The sequence below is a fragment of the Castanea sativa genome, chromosome 10, assembly GCF_040712315.1.
Source record: "Castanea sativa cultivar Marrone di Chiusa Pesio chromosome 10, ASM4071231v1".
Classification (NCBI taxonomy): domain Eukaryota; kingdom Viridiplantae; phylum Streptophyta; class Magnoliopsida; order Fagales; family Fagaceae; genus Castanea; species Castanea sativa.
Window position 1 is genome coordinate 3,137,630 of NC_134022.1, and position 18,647 is coordinate 3,156,276.

General features: G+C 34.4%; 1 protein-coding gene across 3 annotated transcripts; it reads right to left on the reverse strand.

Annotated features, from left to right (window-relative positions):
• Nucleotides 1-2,851: 2,851 nt before the first annotated feature.
• On the reverse strand, nt 2,852-13,121 carry LOC142611806 (uncharacterized). Of its 3 annotated transcripts, XM_075783954.1 has the most exons (7): nt 12,646-13,121; nt 11,250-11,691; nt 10,615-11,159; nt 10,036-10,230; nt 9,796-9,950; nt 5,130-5,240; nt 2,852-3,421 (listed from the first exon to the last, which is right to left on the reverse strand). In XM_075783954.1, exons 1-7 carry the CDS (start codon nt 12,832-12,834, stop codon nt 3,361-3,363), a joined length of 1,698 nt encoding a protein of 565 aa, XP_075640069.1. In that variant the 5' UTR covers nt 12,835-13,121; the 3' UTR covers nt 2,852-3,360. The 3 variants fall into 3 exon arrangements, with proteins under 3 accessions (XP_075640069.1, XP_075640067.1, XP_075640068.1); XM_075783952.1 differs by having other exon boundaries at nt 10,615-11,691; nt 12,646-13,077; XM_075783953.1 differs by having other exon boundaries at nt 9,796-9,929; nt 10,615-11,691; nt 12,646-13,068.
• Between the last annotated feature and the right edge of the window lie 5,526 nt (nt 13,122-18,647).

The window sequence follows — 18,647 nt, forward strand, 5'->3', positions numbered from 1 at the left end:
TTATATCTATCTCTAAACCCAAAAAATGTGTTATATTTGACTCTCTCTCTCTCCCTCTCTCATAGCAAACCTTGAAGCCTGTTCATCCATAGATTCTTCAATACCCTATGAAATTTCAGATAGAGATGTAGAGCTTTTAACACTCACAGGAACACTGACATAGCTTGTAGTCACTCCAAAATCGGCACCAAAACTCAACTTGGTTCTTTCAAACTCTCTATGGATGCTAAAATTGGTTGTTGCTGCCTGTATTCCTTGAATTGTTAAGTCAGACTGTATGTAGTCCAGGGTAGATGATTTTTATTCTTATATGGGGCATGTGTACTTTTAAATAAGAGTTTGCTGATTTGGTTATCCAATCAATTTTAAAAAAAAATAATTGAATTTAAAAAAAAAACATATATAAATTTTTTTAATAAAGTAATTGTAATATAATAAAAAGCCACGTCTACATAATAAAAAAAAGTCGGAACATTGAAAAAAAATTGATGATTCTTTTAAAGCAAAAATAAAGGGTAAACTATATGTTTAGTCTCTAATCTTTACATCATATTTTAATTTAGTCCATAACCTTTTAATTGTGTCAATTTGGTCTTTAACTTTTCAATATCATGCCAATTTAGCCCCTGGTGTTATATCTTAGATGAAAATTACTGAAATAACAAACGGCTAAAATAAAATTGTAAGTTTATTATGACATAAATGGAAGCTAATTTTTTATTTTGGCCATTAAAAAACTAAGAAAAGTCATCAATTTTCATTAAAAAAAAAAACAATTGCAAAGACTAAATTGACAAGGTACTAAAATATTGAAGACCAAATTGACATAATTACAAAGTTAGGAATTAAATTGAAATATCGTGTATAGGATAAGAACCAAATACCTAATTTATCCAAAAATAAAATGAATTTAGGAAAAAAAAAAGGAACAATAAGGAAGAGTGGAAGTAGGGTCACTCTATATATCTACTTTAGAATTTGTATTACGTACCTTTATATCTATTTATCCCAATAACTAGAGATCAGTTTGGCAAAGTATAATTTGCTTTAGAATTTGCAATGAAAGTCAGAGCCCCTATGATCACAATCCTGCAATTAATGATGAACTTGAAGAGCAAATCGGCATCGATTTCAAGCACAACCATCGATCTCAGTTCGGTCTTAATTAGCTTCTCTTTTGTTTTTTGAGTTTGTGAGATGTGAAAAATTTACAGATCTGTGCAAAAGAAAAAAAAAAAAAAAAATTTGGTCCCACAATTGTGGCTGGGGGTACTAGATATGGATTCTGTGGTTCTCTCATCCATGGACGGAGCTGTTCATTGACCCCAAAAAAATTTTAAAATAATAATAGTTATATATTCTGAATTCTTTTAACATTTAGGTCCAAAATAATTACTCTTGGCCCCCCTCTCCCCAAAATTTTATTTATTTATTATTTTATTATTATTATTATGTTTAACAATTGATAATATTGTGTTGATTTTTGAACACTATAATAGAAGTTGTGATATGAAAAATGCATTTGAAAGATGGTCTTTATATTTATTTGGTTTATTTTAGTCAAATTTTATATTTATACTAATTTAATATATTAATTTAAATTTTAAATTAATTATGACGTTATCACGGTTTGATTTCAAAAATTTTGAACCTCTTCTTTTTGTGGTTCGATAAAAAATCAGGGTTTCAAAACCATGCTCATACCGTGTTCTTCCTTTTCTTCCCTTTCTCAAAAATTTCTCTTTTCTGCCACCGCCTCAATGAGAAACAAAGAGAAAGAAAGAGATGCCTCTCTTGATCGTCGGCCAAAGAACAAAGTCGCCAAATCAGGCCTTCACGGCCGAAGCTCACTGAGGTTCTCTCTCACTCTTGTTCCATATCTCTCTTGGAATTTTTTCCATCTCTTTACTAGTTCTGTTCGGGATAAGTTTGTTGGGTTTGGGTTTAGGTTTGTAGTTTATGATCAAGATGAGGTGGTGCGTTTGTTGGGTGGGGAGATAAAGGTGTTTGTGAGCCTGGTGGTGTGTTTGTTGGGTGAGGAGTTGAAGGTAAAGTGAATCCGGTCTTTGGTTTTGTTTTGTAGAACTTAAGGGTCCATTAGGTACGTGTGTTTAAACAACAGTTTTCAAGTTTAAAAATTTTTTTTGAAAATACATGTGGGTAAAAACATGTTTAAAAATATGTGTAATGTCATTTAAAAACTGAAAATTGTTGTTTGAAAACATGTACCAAACACCCCTCAAGTTTCTAAGACTCAAGTTCCACATGTACTTTTTTCCACGTCAAACTACCACTACTTAGAACTTCAATCTTAGATACTTGAGTTCTTTCTTTGAGCTGAAGTCTCTAAGACTCGAGATTTTAGTTTGTTTGCTAAAATGTTTAGGAAACTTGCTGACTAACTAAATAGTTCCTAAAATGATGTTAAATGGCAAATTTGGCCCCAATTTTAGACAACTTTTGCTGCACGTTGTACAGTTATACCTAATTCGGTTCGTGCATCTTATTTTAACTTGGGGATTTCGAAAAATACAATTATAGGTACTAGGAGGAAATCTTGAAAATCCCTTAATAGTGCTGATACATTGTATGCTAAGTACTTAAACAATAACATACCGGTTGCTACTAACAATTGTCAGGTGGGCATCAACAGGTTTGGGAAGCATTGCCCCAACACAAACAGAACCGTGTTACAAGCGAGTCAAGTTTTACCTTACCAATTCAATGATGGGCCCATAAAACGGTTAATTCATGAATCTCAGGAGAGTTAGCTTGTCTTAGATAGTTATTCTTTTTTCTTTTTAAATACTGTTATGATTCGATAGTTACAACAATGAAGAATGGAGGATTCCAACCATGAAAGTCTCCGTTGAGTGCTAGTTCACCTTGGCAGACATTCATCATATTTACTCCAACATTGACTGCACAAATCAAACACTAAACAAGTTCAAGAATTATAAAGAGAAAGTAGCACAAATAAAGCAAGATGCAAAGAATTTAGGACACATCAGGGGGAACTGCTCAGCATATTCACAATATTTCTTTGCAAAAAAGAACCAATGCTTTCTCTCTCTCTCAACCAAACCCTACCCCAGGGCAGTGGAAAGTGCCCGGGTAAAAACTGAGTTCTGGTTGGAGGCGTGGCTGATTGCAAGTAGTTCAGTCTAATTCTATGAGGGTTGGAGGTTCCACTGTGCAATTAGAGCAATTAACCACAGCCAAGAGTGAAAATTACAGCAGAAAAAATACCCTAACTTCTTGAGCATCATACTTTTTCTTTTTCTTTTCTTGCCAAGGTGGAAAACTTCACTCCTCAAGAGCTCAGGGGTTTTAAGAAAACAGATTGCGAAACTGGCCACTTTAGTTTTCTGTAGGCAACGAATCAGATCTGCAGATATCCCCCCGACAAAGTGGACATACCCTGTGCACCATAAAAGGAAAATTGTCTTAGCGTTGGTGGCACCAAACAACACTTTTATTAATAATGCAGCAAGTTAGATTTAGGGAAGTGGACTGATGAATGAAACTTGCACTCAATCATGACAGGTAAATAGATCATTCATATGGAGAGTACCAATGACATATGCTCAATCTTACCATGGATTTTTTTTTTTTTATCTCTTATGATAAGTAGCGTATCACGGATCTTTTCTACACCTCCCTAACATGTCAGTCCATTTTATGATTTTGGAAAGCCTTCTAATATAGCTAGCAAATGAATTTCATTGTCAAAACAAAATGACACCACAAGATAACCAGTGGCTATAGAAAAGAGAGAAATCAAAGGGTCAGACATAGTAACATTGATTACACTTGTCCAATACATAAGCCATGCAAAGACACCAAAAGGAGAAGGAAAGCCTACAACATCCATCACTGGCACATTATCTTTGACAGAAGAGCCCATCATCCCCCCCACAACCCCCAGCAGGTGCACAGAGACATCAATGACATTCACTCTCTTTTTTTTGAAAAGTATCAATGACATTCATTCTCAAAGGCAAGGAGTACATATAATTGATTCAATATCTGAACTGGGAAAAAGAAAATAACCCCCTTTTCATGGCACTCTTATACTTCTAATTTTGAGTCATCTATTGGAGCAAATCCAAATAATGTCTTGGGCAAAATCATTTAGTAACTGGGTTCAATAAGGGGCTACCAAAAGACATTTTCCCTATGTTGTCAGTCACATGAAACATGACCTTAAAATCTGAAATATCTCCTTATATTTGACCTGTGAATAGTTCCAAGTTCCAACTCTAGTTTCATTGAGTACACTGCCAACAGAAAACATTAACAACGGGACAACTTCTGGCATATGCTTGATAAGCTCATTCAGGTTCAAAGATGGATAGACCTATTGTAATTGGAAACACAATTCCCCCTCCTCTTATGGCATGGGACAACATCCTATATACATGTTTTTTTTTTCCTTGGTGCAAAACACTCCTAGTTAATATCCGAAAAAGATGATACCATGATATTTTCTACTGCATGCAAAAAATTTACTGCTTTAGTTAGAATTTCAAAAATAAAAAATTATACCAAATTTGAGACTAAACTACTAGGTTTTAATCTCTCTCTCTCCCCCACCCCCCCCCCCCTTTTTTTCCCTTAATTTACAATGACAAAAGATTCTGAAGCAAAATTATACCAGCATTATAAACTTGACAATTGTTTGTAATTCCAAAGATCCAAGTCTGCAAGTTGGTACAAATTACATGACCATAGAAATGGGAAAAAAAATCCAAGGAAACTTTATTCTTTTTCTTTAGGAATACCTATCTGCAGAAAACATATGTAACCAAGTAATGAAATTACATGAGCATTTGGGGGGGGGTTTTCGAGTCTGGTTGGTTCAACTCAAATTTTGCTAATATCATGATCAATTAGCATTATTCTTCACCGTGTCACTCTCAAACTATACAAGAGGCTGCGGAAGCCCTTATCCACATTTTCACTTTCTAGGTCAGCTAAAACCAATTTTTGAGTGTCACAGTCCAAGAAACAAATATACTGGCACTTACTCAACAATGCAATTGTAAACAAACTTACACATGTATGCAATTGTATTCATATATGGAAATCATATGTAAGAATGATAGATTACTAGACCCATCTCATACCTGTGAATCTCCTTGAGCCACTTGTCTACACATGTTCTATGAAATTCATGATGGCAAGGCAAAATCCGCAAGCTATCTCCCTCCTCGTATTCCACAAGGCATATATAACATCTACAAGATAATCAAAAACAGAAGGCAACTTAAGACAATCCAGTATAATGAGATACAATTGTAATAGAATTTCAAATCACTCTAAACTATATTGAACCAAAAAAAAAAAGAAAAAGAACAAACTTATTAATTACATCATATTCACAGAAGTGTATGAGTAAAAGAAAGAGAAAAGGGAAGAAACTTCATGTAGCAGTGAAAGGTAATAAAGGGCAGCAACTCTTAATAATTACAAATAAAAAGGATAATCCAAAAAGAAAAGTTTCTTCCAAACAATTTATATAAATATTAATGTTAATATTTTAACCCAATAATCGATTGATAGCACCAGTTCATGCAAAAAATGATGAAGGGTAGAACCATATCTGAGCCACCCCCTACCGAGGTTATTAAAATCAATATCCTACGGGATTGGTAGAGGAACCTTACAGATCAGATCAAGAATCGTAAGATTAATGATTAAGTATGTCAAACAATAATTAAATTTTTCAATGAAAAAGTGCAGTTCCTCATGGGATCATGCTTGATGTATATAAGGCCAAAAGCAAACAAGAATTAGAACAATTTACTTAAAACTCATTTTTTAATGGTATAATGCTTAGCGGATGGTATCCAATCCTTTTTAAAAAGGAAAAGTCTCATTTCTGCATGTCTTTCCTTTTCTGTTAGATAAATTTTACTTATCTAATTAATTCGATTTGAATCCTAATTTAGGTACCATTCCATATTAAAAGAAAGTTTCAATTAAAGGAAAAGGGATAATGCTACTTCACTCTTAATAATGAAACACACATCTCACCTAACCCAAAAGAGGTGCTGTACTTAAATAAGATTCTCTATAATGTTGGTGCATTTGTAATATCACAAAAAATGGTATTGCTTGCCTTGAAGAAATATTTAAGAAATGAAACCAGTGCCTGTATTCTTTAACTAGAGAATTTTCTAAAGAAACTTCCATGGATATGCAGGCGCCAACAATGACGATAGAATAATTTAACTCAGTATCAGGGCCAAACTAAAAGCCATTAAAACAATTTAGAAAAAGTTGTGAGATAACAAAGGATGCCAACGTCAACATCTATCCAATTACATAATGTTGACACTAATGTTGGTACAAACACCTGAGTCCAGTGATCACATGCTTTGCCTCTCTCTACAGTGATTTTTGGGTAAATTTTTAGGCCATTAGTGAGTTTTCTAGTTTACAATGATTTTTCAATTCACCAGCATATTTTTTCAATCTTTGATTTTGGAGCTCTTCTGCTGTTTTTGTCAGATGGGCTTAGATCCATAAGTTTCAAATAGGTCTTAGAAGGACCAAATTGATGGTTGTTTGCTGATTTATGGAAGATTTAAGCCATTGTTTATGAATTTGAGGGACTTCGCATTACAAGTGAGTAGGAAGTACACCATAGGTTGAATTCTATTGACGATTGGTTGATTTATAGTTTTTTTTTTTTAATATAGTTCTGTTGATTCTTCGAATTTATACTGTATTGATCTGATTGAGTAAATATTTACTCTCAAGGCTGAGGGAATACCAACACTACTTAATGATGATGGTATGCCTAAATAAAATAACTTAAAAAAATTGAATAGTCTAAACTATCTAGCTCGGATAACTTTTCTTTTGATAGATACAATATAATTTCAATTTATGGAGTCCACTTTAAGATGATTTTTTTATCATCAAGCCAACACACCAATTGATTTTTGATATAGGCAGGGTTTGAACCCCAAATCTCTCATTCAACAACAAGATACTTTACCAGATGAACTAATTGGAATCCACTATCTAGCTTGGACACATGCTGTGAAAATCTTTCTATATCGGCAACAACAATTTAAATGTTTAAATGATAACCCTCCTAAAACAGAAGATTCAAATTATGAGAACATGATGAGTGAAAATTCTATTGTTATGAGATTGAAGTAGTGTAGGCATTCTATCGTTATGGCTAATTTGAGGTAGCCAAGCCTCAGTTTCCAGCGGCATAGCAACACCAAGGTTGAAACTTTTCCTTCCATACTCAAGCCCTACCCCTACATTCCCTCATAACTTGAAAACACCAATCTTTTTCCCAAACCTACTGACAAAATTAACCCTAGAAAACACTCTTTTAGCCACGACAGAGTAAACATCGGTTTGGAATCATCTGAAAGAAACAAGCATTCAGCATAATATCTTGTAGTAGAGCTATATTTTTAACTCAAACACTGCTGCCAGAGTATGTGATTGCCCCCTTTCCAAGCCATATTCCTAACTAAGTACCCCACACTCTGATTATCAGTCATGCCCAACTCTCTCCCTTATTTCATTCCCAGAACTCGCCATCAACCAGACAGTAAGAATTGTTTTCACTTGAAGCTCACAGCTAGTAAAATGTCATAGAGATGTTGTGTTAATATGTAGACCCTCTGCCAAGAAAATCTTCCAACTCATATGCAATTCAATACAAAATTCAAAATCTCTCTCATAAGTTGCCAAAATCTCCAGCTACCCTACACCTCCTCTTTCATCTAGTCTAGGAGATAAGAGCTGCCTTCCACCTGTAAATCCCTTTTTTCCCCTCAATTAGTAAAAGAAAGGGGTGCAACACAGAGACTGCCTTACACCAGTAGACCACTGAGAACTTGAAGCTCCACCTCAATTGTAAACCCTTTGCCTTTATGCATCAAAGAGCTGTGAATACAGTCTTTATTTATTGTTCAAGGCCAAGTGAAATTAAAGAAGAGTAGTAAACCATGAAATGAAGAGTAAACCCAAAAAGAAGACAGACCTCTCTCTCTCTCCCTCTCTCTCTCTCTCCCTCTCTCTCTCTCTCTCTCTCTCTCTCCTTTTATTCCTTTTTAGGTAAATACAACTCCCGCGTATTGAACCCTGGTCTCACCTACCACCACTTATTTATGGGGGAAGGTGACATTGGTCTAATGACAATTGGCAAAAAATAGCTAGAAAGTAGAGCGAGGCCAAAAAAAAGCCTTAAATTTACTTTTCTTCATTAAATGTAATCCAAGTTCAAGTTTTACCCGTCAATTTAAAAGTTGAAATCTTGAATAAAGCATACATTTGGTCTTCCGTCCATCCATTGTTAACGTTATTCTAGGCTACATCAACACTCCACCTGCCATATATGCAATTTCTTTAATGGTAGATGGACAAAAGGACCAAATGATATACCTTCTATTTTTTTTTCAACAATAATGCAACTTTCTAAATTTGAGAGACAAAAATTAAATTTGAACAAAATTCAAGGCCAATAAGTATATTTTAGAGGGAAAAAACTTCTTCCGTCTTCTGAAAAAAATCACACTTTACCTTTACAATCTTCAACAGGTGAAGACTCCTCTCCATCCAAATAGACCAACAAACAGACAGTACCACTATATTCAACAACATTTTGCATAGCTTCCCCATATTTGGCAAGCAGGCTCTCAAACTGGTATATCAAGCCAAATAACAGTGTTCCTCTGCTTCCTGAACCTCCCTTCCTTAACATCTCAACTGTTGTCTTATCATATGTATCATCACTTCATCACTGAACCCCAAAAACTGTTCCTCATCATTAAAAACCAATGTGAAATTTGCGAACTTATTTCCAAAATATTAAACAAAATCCCTTGTTTGACATCAAGATTCACTTTTAGTTCAATTGGCACACTCCTGCAACCATTGTTCAGGATGGTTTTCTTTGATAGCAAAATCTTACATAACTTCTCTTTGTGGAACAAGTTCCTTGTCATTACATAACAGAACTAGCTCAATTTTTTTATTTGGGGGGGCTGATAAGAGTAAAAGCACTTAAATTAATTGATCTTTTTTTTATTGCCTCAACCAATTTATAATGCAATATCTCATTCCCTCTAAGGCAACTTTCACCACTTGACAAACTTCCCACACCCCCCCCCCCAATCCTTTTTTCCCTTCATCTTCTTGATAAAACTTGAAATAATACCATCCTAATTACACCACCAAAAGCCATGGGTATGGAAACAATCATGAGCCTACACCTACTTCATTACATTCCAAGAGCTCATCAAAGAGCTAATGGATTAGAAAAAGAGATGGTAAACCAAACCATGACAATGACCTCTACAAATGAACATAACAAATTGGCACACCCTTGATATATAAGGTTACAAAAAAAGAGTTAGGTGATTTGATAAGAGAGTCCACAACCTAGACAGCCAAGCTGGCTGCATCCACCCCACCATTAGCCCTTAGTTAAAAATCCAAATCAATTTGCTCAAAAGTTTAAACATTTCCACGTGTTGAAATTTCTGACTCATTCTGCAGTAAACAAGTACTGCAGTTAATCGCTTGCAAACAAAACTACCAATGTATTTTCCACTTGTTTCTCTTTTGGCATTGAATGTGCAGAGAATGACGTTACTATACATAAAGTTAGAGACTAAGAAATTGATAGAAGTCCCAATATGTTTATGATTGCTACATGCATAAGTGATACAAGCAGTTTAATATTCAACCACCTCAATTAAAGACATCTAGTGAACTGGTCTGACAGCCAAACAGTAGAGAATATAAAAAACTTACTGTGCAGCCTCCTCATTCTGATGTTTTTGCAACTTGGTGTAAAATTTGACAGGCAGAGACTCTACAACTTCATTAGGTGCAGGGACAGATCCAATCGAAGATACAGAAGGCCGGGAGGATAAAACTACAGATTGCTGGTGAATTTCATCCAGAACCTAATTAAAATATGTAAAAAATATTCAACTTGTATAAATAATGTAAAAAATGGCCATCAGAGAGGCTATTACATATTAACATTACCTCAAATAATGCTTCAGCTAACATAACAATTCTTGATATGCTGGCCCTAGCACTGCTGTCATCGTTTAAGTTGGCATCCCGGTTACTAATATGACATGTACAACGACCCGTCCGATGTTGACCGGATAATATACAAGACCTCTCATGTCCAGACAGGTTTTCAAAACGACTTCCCAACCGCTGAAGAGCACGAACCTACACAATGAAATGTTAGTCACCATGAAAAACGTACACATAATGATGGATAACCTTATTAAAATTTCCTTACAACAAGGGGGAAAAAAGTATAGGTGGGAACTAAGCAGAGTCCAGCACAACAAAATGCGTTTAGATTGACCAATAACCACTGAGATCAATGTTGGGCCTAGTCATGTTCCAAATGAGGCTGCCAAATGGTAAGCACCACTAACCAACATGTATGGCATGTGCATTGCTATGCTAGATAGTCTGGATTTGCAATAAAATAGAAGACTTTCTCAAAACGTAATATAAATTAAAAAATTGAGATCTAGATACATCTTTTTGGGCTAAAGATTTCAGCAGACCACAGATATTTAATTAGTGAGAAAATTTACAAACCTGGGATCGTATTCTTCTTCTCCGTTCGAGGAAATTTGATCTATGTTCCAGAAGATCATGATACCTGCCTTCTCGCGACCGGGAAGTTTCCACCTCGTAATCTTGGATACTGTATAAGGAGCTAGAATTACTGGGTGGAGGATAACCAGAAGTAGTTGGAGTATTTATGGCACTAGCTTCAGCTACTGATTCCCTTGTCTCACCCTCCCAGGCCTGTCTACCACTACGCTGACTAGCATCTCTCACTTCTCCCTCTTGTTGCAAAGGACAAACTGTTAAATCAGACAACGATGATCGACGAAGAACTCTGTCACGAAGTCTCCCAACACTTAGGGTTCGACTGAAACGAACATTACGTTCAACAGGTTCGCGAGCTCCAATCCGCCTATCAGAATGTCTAGTCTCAACACTCTCAGTTTCCGGATGAAACCTTGGTGAATACAAGTTGACATCAACCCCATTTCTTGTACTATCACCATCTCTAGCCACATTGTGGATATTAGACATTGTCTGATTGTCTTGCAAATTGTTAGAACAATCAGGTGCTGGAGCATTTAAACTCAAACTACTGTTAGTATCTTCGCAACATCGCGTGGATGTTTCATTAATCAATGATGCAGGAAGCAAGTCACTACCTTGTTGAGTTTCATTTCTATGAATGAAGCCATTGGCAGGTCCTGCTCGTAGATGAAGCTCATCTTCATCATTCAATATTGCAAGACTTGTCGAAGAAACAGGATAAGGCCTCGATGACCCTAAACTGGTCGCCCTGCTAAGTCTGAAGCTTATATTACCAGGAATAAAACTAAAGCGAGAAAGGAAACGACTTGAAGGGTTTAAGGATTGAGTTGAAGAAGCTCGGGCAGAGCTGCTACCAGTTCTGGATACAGTACTTGTAACACTTGATTGTCCCCATCCATCAAGATCAACATCAGAGGATAGACAAGGCAGTTCATCAGATTTTTCATCTTTAACCTTTCCGTAACACTCAGTTTTCTCCTCATCCGACTCTGTTTCAGTTCTACTTGTACATGGAGCTATACCACCACCATTTTCTGCCTTCCCGTAATTGCAAACCTGATGCATGATTTACATATGACACATATGTCATTTGTAAAAACTGATAATAGTAAACTTTTGGATCAACAACAATAGTACAATACAAGCACAGATTAGACGCATAAAATGTCAGGTCCAACAAGACTTAACCAAATGATTACATTTCATCGTTATGCCCTTCGATACTTATAGCACTAAAAATGATTGTCCGTCACTATGCACATACGCAGAACTAGGTGGTAAGTTGGGGGGCCATCCCCCCACCACCCTTTTCTTTCCCATTGCTTCCCTCACCCCAAAACAAAAAAAAATAACACCGCCCCCCACCCCTCGCCCTTATCCCCAACCAAAAAAAATAGACATCTTTCTTAAATTCAAACATTTACAAAATGAAAATAAAGGTATAAGCATATTACAAAGATAATAAAAAAGTTCAATTCACTTTTTTTTTTTTCTTTTTCTTTTTTTGTGTAAAGAAAAGTTAAGTTCTTTAAAGATTCAATTTTTATTAATTCAGTCATTTCTCAAAAAGCATTAAGTTTTTAAATTATATTCTCTAAACAAACACAAACCCGCACTCGCACGCGCGCACACACACATCTATGTATGTAATGTTTATACATATATATACCCAATTGTGTATGTAATGTATGTACCAATGTGCTTTGGTCTGTGTATGCAGTTTAAGCAAAAATTCCAGCATACATATATGTATACAATGCAACCCGGCCCGGCCTTCACTCACATTGATTCGATTCACTAAGAAAAAACAAAACTGCATAAATTTCCTTAAACCAAGATGTGATTAGAAAGATCAAAGGTGGGTCATACTCATACATTAACACCTGATCTAAATCTAATAATAAAAAAATAAAAAATAAAAATTTAATTAACAACATTCAAAACAATGTGGGATCTGAAATATGATTGAAATGGGAAGGGGCAAAATGGGAAGAGCCAAAAGGACCGAACCTGGTGATCATCGTCTTCATTGGTAGTAGATGTGGTTGTTCCTCCTTTTAGACAAAATGACTTCAAAACTCCACCTCCTCCTCCTCGGTGCCTTCCACTACTACTAAACGACGTCGTAGCAGCAGAAGCACCACCACCAGGACCACCAGCACTGCCACTGCTTGACCCTTTGCTACCACTGGATCCCATTTTCGGACAAATGTGTGTTTCTGACAGACAGAGTGAGTGTCTGAGTCTGACTGTGTTTGCAGTTTGAAGTTTGGTTTCTTTTACAATGTTGAATGAATCTATTTCTCTTCAGATCTACTACTACTACATCTACGTGTAATGTGTTGAACTCTCAACTCACTCACATTTTACATTTCTTTTTCTCTTTGTTTTTTTTTTTTTTTTTGAGAAAACTTTTTCTTTTGTTTAAAAAGTGTGATAGGGAAGGTAATGAGTATGATTATTATATGAGAAAGTTTTGAGTAAAAGGAGGGAGATTGTTTTTTTTGGTGGAAAAACTTAGATAGTCCAAAAGCAGTGCTTGGGCTCTCACAAAGTAGGTAGGTCTCACATGTTTTTAGGTACTTTCTATTCATTTTCAATTTCTCTCTCTCTTTTTTAATAATAAAAGTTACCATCGCTTTCATTTTGCATGATGGTTACTCTATAAGTATAAATGTTTGTAGAGTATGAGCGGTAAGAAACGAGGTTCAACTCTCTAAAAGGGAGTTTCACACATATTTACATATAGATTAGACTAAAATATAATTCTATCTTGTATAAAAAATAATAATAATAATAATAATAATAAAAGTTAGAATATTCTCATACTCAACTTTACAACTTATTTATTTATGTGATTGTAAATGAACAACGAAATTTGATAGGTCAATGAGTAAAAAATGTCCATCATTCCCAATTGCAAATAAGTTTTTTATTTTATTTATAAAAAAAACTTATAGGATAACATATAAAAATCATGAGGTTTTGAATAATATCAATTGATACTAAAACTTTTCAAAAATATCTTATTTGCAACTTTAGAAAAGAAAGATGAAGGAAGCTAGAGAGTAACTATCATTTGAAAGTTCCCTACTTTTCTACTAAGTTATCTATTTCCTTCCAATAGCTTGTCTTGATGGCATAAATCTTTAGGTGAGATTACATTATGGCAATTGTATACGCAAATAAATGTTTTGAGAATAAAATAGAGAAGTAGTGAAATTTACCCACACAATTGGTGCCCTAACGAAAAACGACTCAGACTCCCATGTATATTGCATGGGTTCGAGCACGCCCATCAGCACTTTATAGGTGCCCCATCTATTTGCGCCCTAGGGCGAGTTGGGTGCTGTTATGGTAACTCTCAGGTAGTGTAGCCACGTGGGTCCTTCCCCCAACTCATTTTTCTTTACCAAGAAAAAAAAAAAGTAGGGAAATTTTCAGACCATACTTAAGTAATGTTTATGCTTAGTGAGCATACTTGACTTGATGTTTTTGAAAAGTTCTGGTAGTAGGCATTATTAGCCCAAAAACCTCAATGGAAGTTTTTGTATTTAATCCAAAATTTCAGGGTTTTGATTATCTGAGACTTGGTAAATACTAAATATCATGTCTTAAATGTAAACATTTTATATTAGTGTCCATAGGAGGAGTGGCGTGTTCATGAAACTGTAATTTTCCTTATTTTGATTAGGCAGTAATAGCATTGCTAGGTGACTAAGAATCTGTTTGGATACCACCTATTTTGCTTAAAACTAAAAACTTATTATTAAAAACACTATAGCAAAATATTTTTTAAATAGCAGAATACTGTTCACACTATGCTGTGAGTTTACGTTTTTCTTCATTTGTTTGCAATAGTTTCATGGGTCCCACACTTAAAACGCGTGAACAGTGTCTAACGCTGCAAAACGCGTTACCCAAATGCACGCTAAGCATTTTACTTTTTTTTTTTAAGGAATATAGCATTTTCCTCTAAATAATCGATCCAGTTAACAAGTGCTCTTAAAACATTTATTTATGAACTATTTTTTTTAAATTGAAATATAAAAGAGCTGTTAAAAGAATTAGTAATACATTTTTTTTTCTCACTAAAAGTTTTTAAAAATATTTTCTAAAATGATGTTTATAAGGCATCAGTTAACTTTTTTTTTCTTTAAAGAAAGGGAATAATTATTATGAAGTAGGTGTAGGTGTATTAATTATTGAACAACCATGGTGTTGTCTGTGCCGTGCTTGTGTTGTTTTGGTCTGCTTTGAGTGCCTCTGGCCCAGGCCCTCTGCCTTTATTTTTGGGGAAAGATTCAAATTTCGCTTTTATCACGATGTTCACGTCTTCATGAGCTTTCTAAGTTTTGCGCGTGCTGTGTAAGCCATGAGCTTCTTTTTTTTTTTTTACTTTTTCTTTGTTTTTTTTTTTTTAAATTCAAAAATAAATAAAATTTAGTTTAGTTTGCATATAAAGGTTTTGGATGAAGTGTCCGTAGAATTGAATTGACCTTGAGCTGTGTGTTGTTGTGGTCAAACACTACCAATCTCTCAACATATATAGTTTTTTTTTTTTTGGGTTTTGTTATTAAATTCATTTTAAAGGCTTTTCGTGTTTATAAGACATTTAGAAAACTCACAAATGATACACCTATTACATAGACCAAATCAGTGATGGAGTCAAAATACTTTTTCAGTGAGCCAAAATAAACATAGCAAATTTAATCTAATTCTATTCATGATTAGCCATTATTCAAATTAAAAATACACATAATTAAATTTATTCATTCATCATTCCTTATTTAAAGATTTAGCAATTGTTCCAAATACAATTTTTACATTCACGTTAGATGAGGAAGAACTAAAAAAATACTTGATTGTAACTATTATTAGTGGGATACTAACATGTTTCATGACTTTACATTAAATAGTTGATGAGGAAGGATCATATGTGGAACACTTAATTAATTAATTTATTTTTAAATATAACAAAAGTCTAAAGTGGCTCTTGGTGAGTCTAGAGAGAAGGAAAAAATTAAGGTAATAGGTAGTGGTCTCATATTGACCATGTTATTATTAAGATGTATGTAATGAGTATATTTAGCTAACACATATAAACATATAAATAAGTCTATGCTTGAATTGTTTTTATCAAGCCTTATAGTTCACGAGTTTGTTCGTGAACAAATTTTTTTACTTGGGCTCGGCTTGTTTATTAAACAAGACTAAAATTAAGGCTCAAACTTGACTTATTTATAAACAAACAAACATAAACGAGTTTTTTATCCAGTCGAGCCCAAGTTGTTCATGATCGACTTGGTTCTTTTACAACCCCAAAGATGGTACATTTTTTCAATTTACAAGATCTAAAAGAGATGGACACCAATATTGTAATGTAAGATTGAGATTCGTCTTGACATAGCTATCATAAGCAAATAGTTGAGAATTAGTGCCAAGCAAGAGCATGCCTGATTTCACATCAATCTATCTTCACGCCTCTGTTTCCTTTAGCTTATTTTTTATTTATTTATTTTTAGGATCTTTATCTTTAGCTTTAGCTTCACCTAAGTCTCTCCATATACCTCCAAAAGCCCTATTCCAAAAGCAAATTGGATAATCTTGTGTCTGTTTGCCATGGCTTAACTTTGCCCACTTATTTTACTATTCAATTTATTTTTGTTACTATTCATAGATCTCATTGCATTTTTTAATACTATTCATGGGTTTCACTGTACTATTTCAGCTACCTTTTACCTTTATCTACAGTACTTTCAACAAAAAAATTTCAGTTTCAGCAAAATAAGCGAATCCTTTTTAAGGATTTTTTATGCAACCGAATTTAAAATTTTCACTTTCTGGTCCAAAAGTTTGACCATTTCATAACCAATGTATAGATAACTAGACATGAGTCAATTGTGTTTTAAATAATTAGGTAAATTTCATTAATCACCCCTGAGGTTTGCGCTAATACCAGTCAGGTCCAAGATATTTTAAAATTAACCAAATTGGTCCATAAGCCCAATTTAGTTCCTAACACAGTTAACCCACCCGTTAATGATTTCCTTCCTCTCTTAGACTTGTCTCTTCTCTCTTTCTTTGTGACTTTCTCCTCTTTTGACCCCTCTCTCTTAGACCTTAAATCTGCTACAACCAAAACACAGCCATGCACAATAACAAAACCTAAAATTAAGAAACAAAAAACCCACAACAAACCCAACAACAATACCGCCACCATATTGGTACCCACTACATGAATTAGACAATCACCACACGGATCAACACAGTGGGAGATTGAACTGCGGAGAGAAGAACCCGAAGCACGTTGAGCTCAATTTGTTCCTCTCCAAGCCCCCTGGACTTACACATTAAATCAATAATCTTGTAAACAATATTGGTATTGGAATTGGAATTAGAATCGGAATCAGAATTAGAGTTGGGATTAGGCCAATTGATCTCGGCCTTGACGAGGTTGAGGGAGAACAATTTGAAGACACAATCGAGAGCGGGCTCGATGACTTTGGATTCGAGAGCGAGAATGACAAGTTGGAGGATGGAATCGGGCTTCAGAGGAAGAAAGGCCGAAGAGAGAAGACTGGTCGAGATTGGTTGAGTTGGAGATGGATTCGAGCTTGTCCAAGACGGATTTGCAAAGACACATTTACAAATGCCTTGATACTCCAAATGACAAGCCCACCATGTCGTCAAGTTAACCTTAACCAACCACCCCCATTGCAAATTCACCCAAAATAGAGATATGTTTGTAAATTTATACAAATTACATTTTCTATCACCCTATTTTTCTTCTTAACCAAACAAAAAAGTTTTCAATTTCTCAACTTTACTACTCCTTCAACTAAACACAAATGAGGGGAATTAAAATCTCTTCTATCCTCCAATTTTTTCATTCCCTTTCAATTTTCTATTTTCTCACTTTTTCATCTCTCTGACAAAATAGACCCTTAAATTCACTAACGTTCTAACCAAATTTGACACACACATGGATTGAAAAATAAAAAGTTTCACCCGATTAAAGGAAAAAAGTTGGGGGTAAATATAAGAAAATGCGTAAATTGCTCAAAAATACTTCTACTCTTTAGTATAATTCTACTTTAATTTAATTTATGTGCATATATGTGTATATATGTGTGAAGCTCTTTTCTGAAAATTTGAACTTCAACATTTGCCCCCACACCCCACAAATACATATATTTATGGAGTGACCATCACACTAATGGTATGAAATGATGTAACTTTTGGATTTGGAAAGCTTTGGTCTTTGTTATCTCCATTAATGGAGGCGGGAACATACACAATGCTGTTGGGACCTTAAACAACGAGATCGCCCCAATTCCTTTAAGGGGGATCCTCTAGTTTCTCTCTCACAAAGACTAAAACCCAATTTTCTCTCTCTCTTGATAAGGTGAAACTTGTTTTTTTTTTTTTATATATTTTATTTTATTTACCCACATACTAGTCACGGGAGGACTTTAGTGAATTTAATCGTAGACCAATGAAAGTCTCAATTTGGCAAACGGCTAAAATAAAAGTTAAATGGCTTAGTAATCACCTTACTCTAAGTTTAAGGGATGTCAAATCATTTAAAAAAAAAAAAAATAATAGCAAATATTTCCACTGGTATATCCATAATATTTTTGCAATAATTTATAACAAAGGTTTGATGACATTTTGATGCCAAATATTTTGTCCCAAAAACGTTATTGATTGTTATTATTAAAGTGTTATTAAAGTTTTTCTCCAACTCAATGAACTCATACTACCAAGTTAAAAAAAAAAAAAAAAAATTTGTGAGTTTCAATTAGTTAAACTGGTAAATTTTTTTATGATTAAATAAGAGATTTGAGTTTTAATTTATGCCCAAACAAAAAATCGATTTATATATTGAATTAATGATAAAAAACCATTACGAGAGGAGACCGGTGAAATTAAAAAACAAAAAACAAAAAACAAAAAACAAAAAACAAAGAAAGCATGATCTATCTAAACTTAACAAATAGCAGCAACAA

Excerpts from the sequence above, each read along its gene's own strand:
- LOC142611806 (XM_075783952.1), bottom strand. The coding sequence starts at position 12,834 with ATGGGATCCAGTGGTAGCAAAGGGTCAAGCAGTGGCAGTGCTGGTGGT. Across the intron at positions 11,692-12,645 it reads ATGAAGACGATGATCACCAG|GTTTGCAATTACGGGAAGGC; the intron begins GTTCGGTCCTTT and ends ATCATGCATCAG. Across the intron at positions 10,231-10,614 it reads GAAGAAGAATACGATCCCAG|GTTCGTGCTCTTCAGCGGTT; the intron begins GTTTGTAAATTT and ends TTCATTGTGTAG.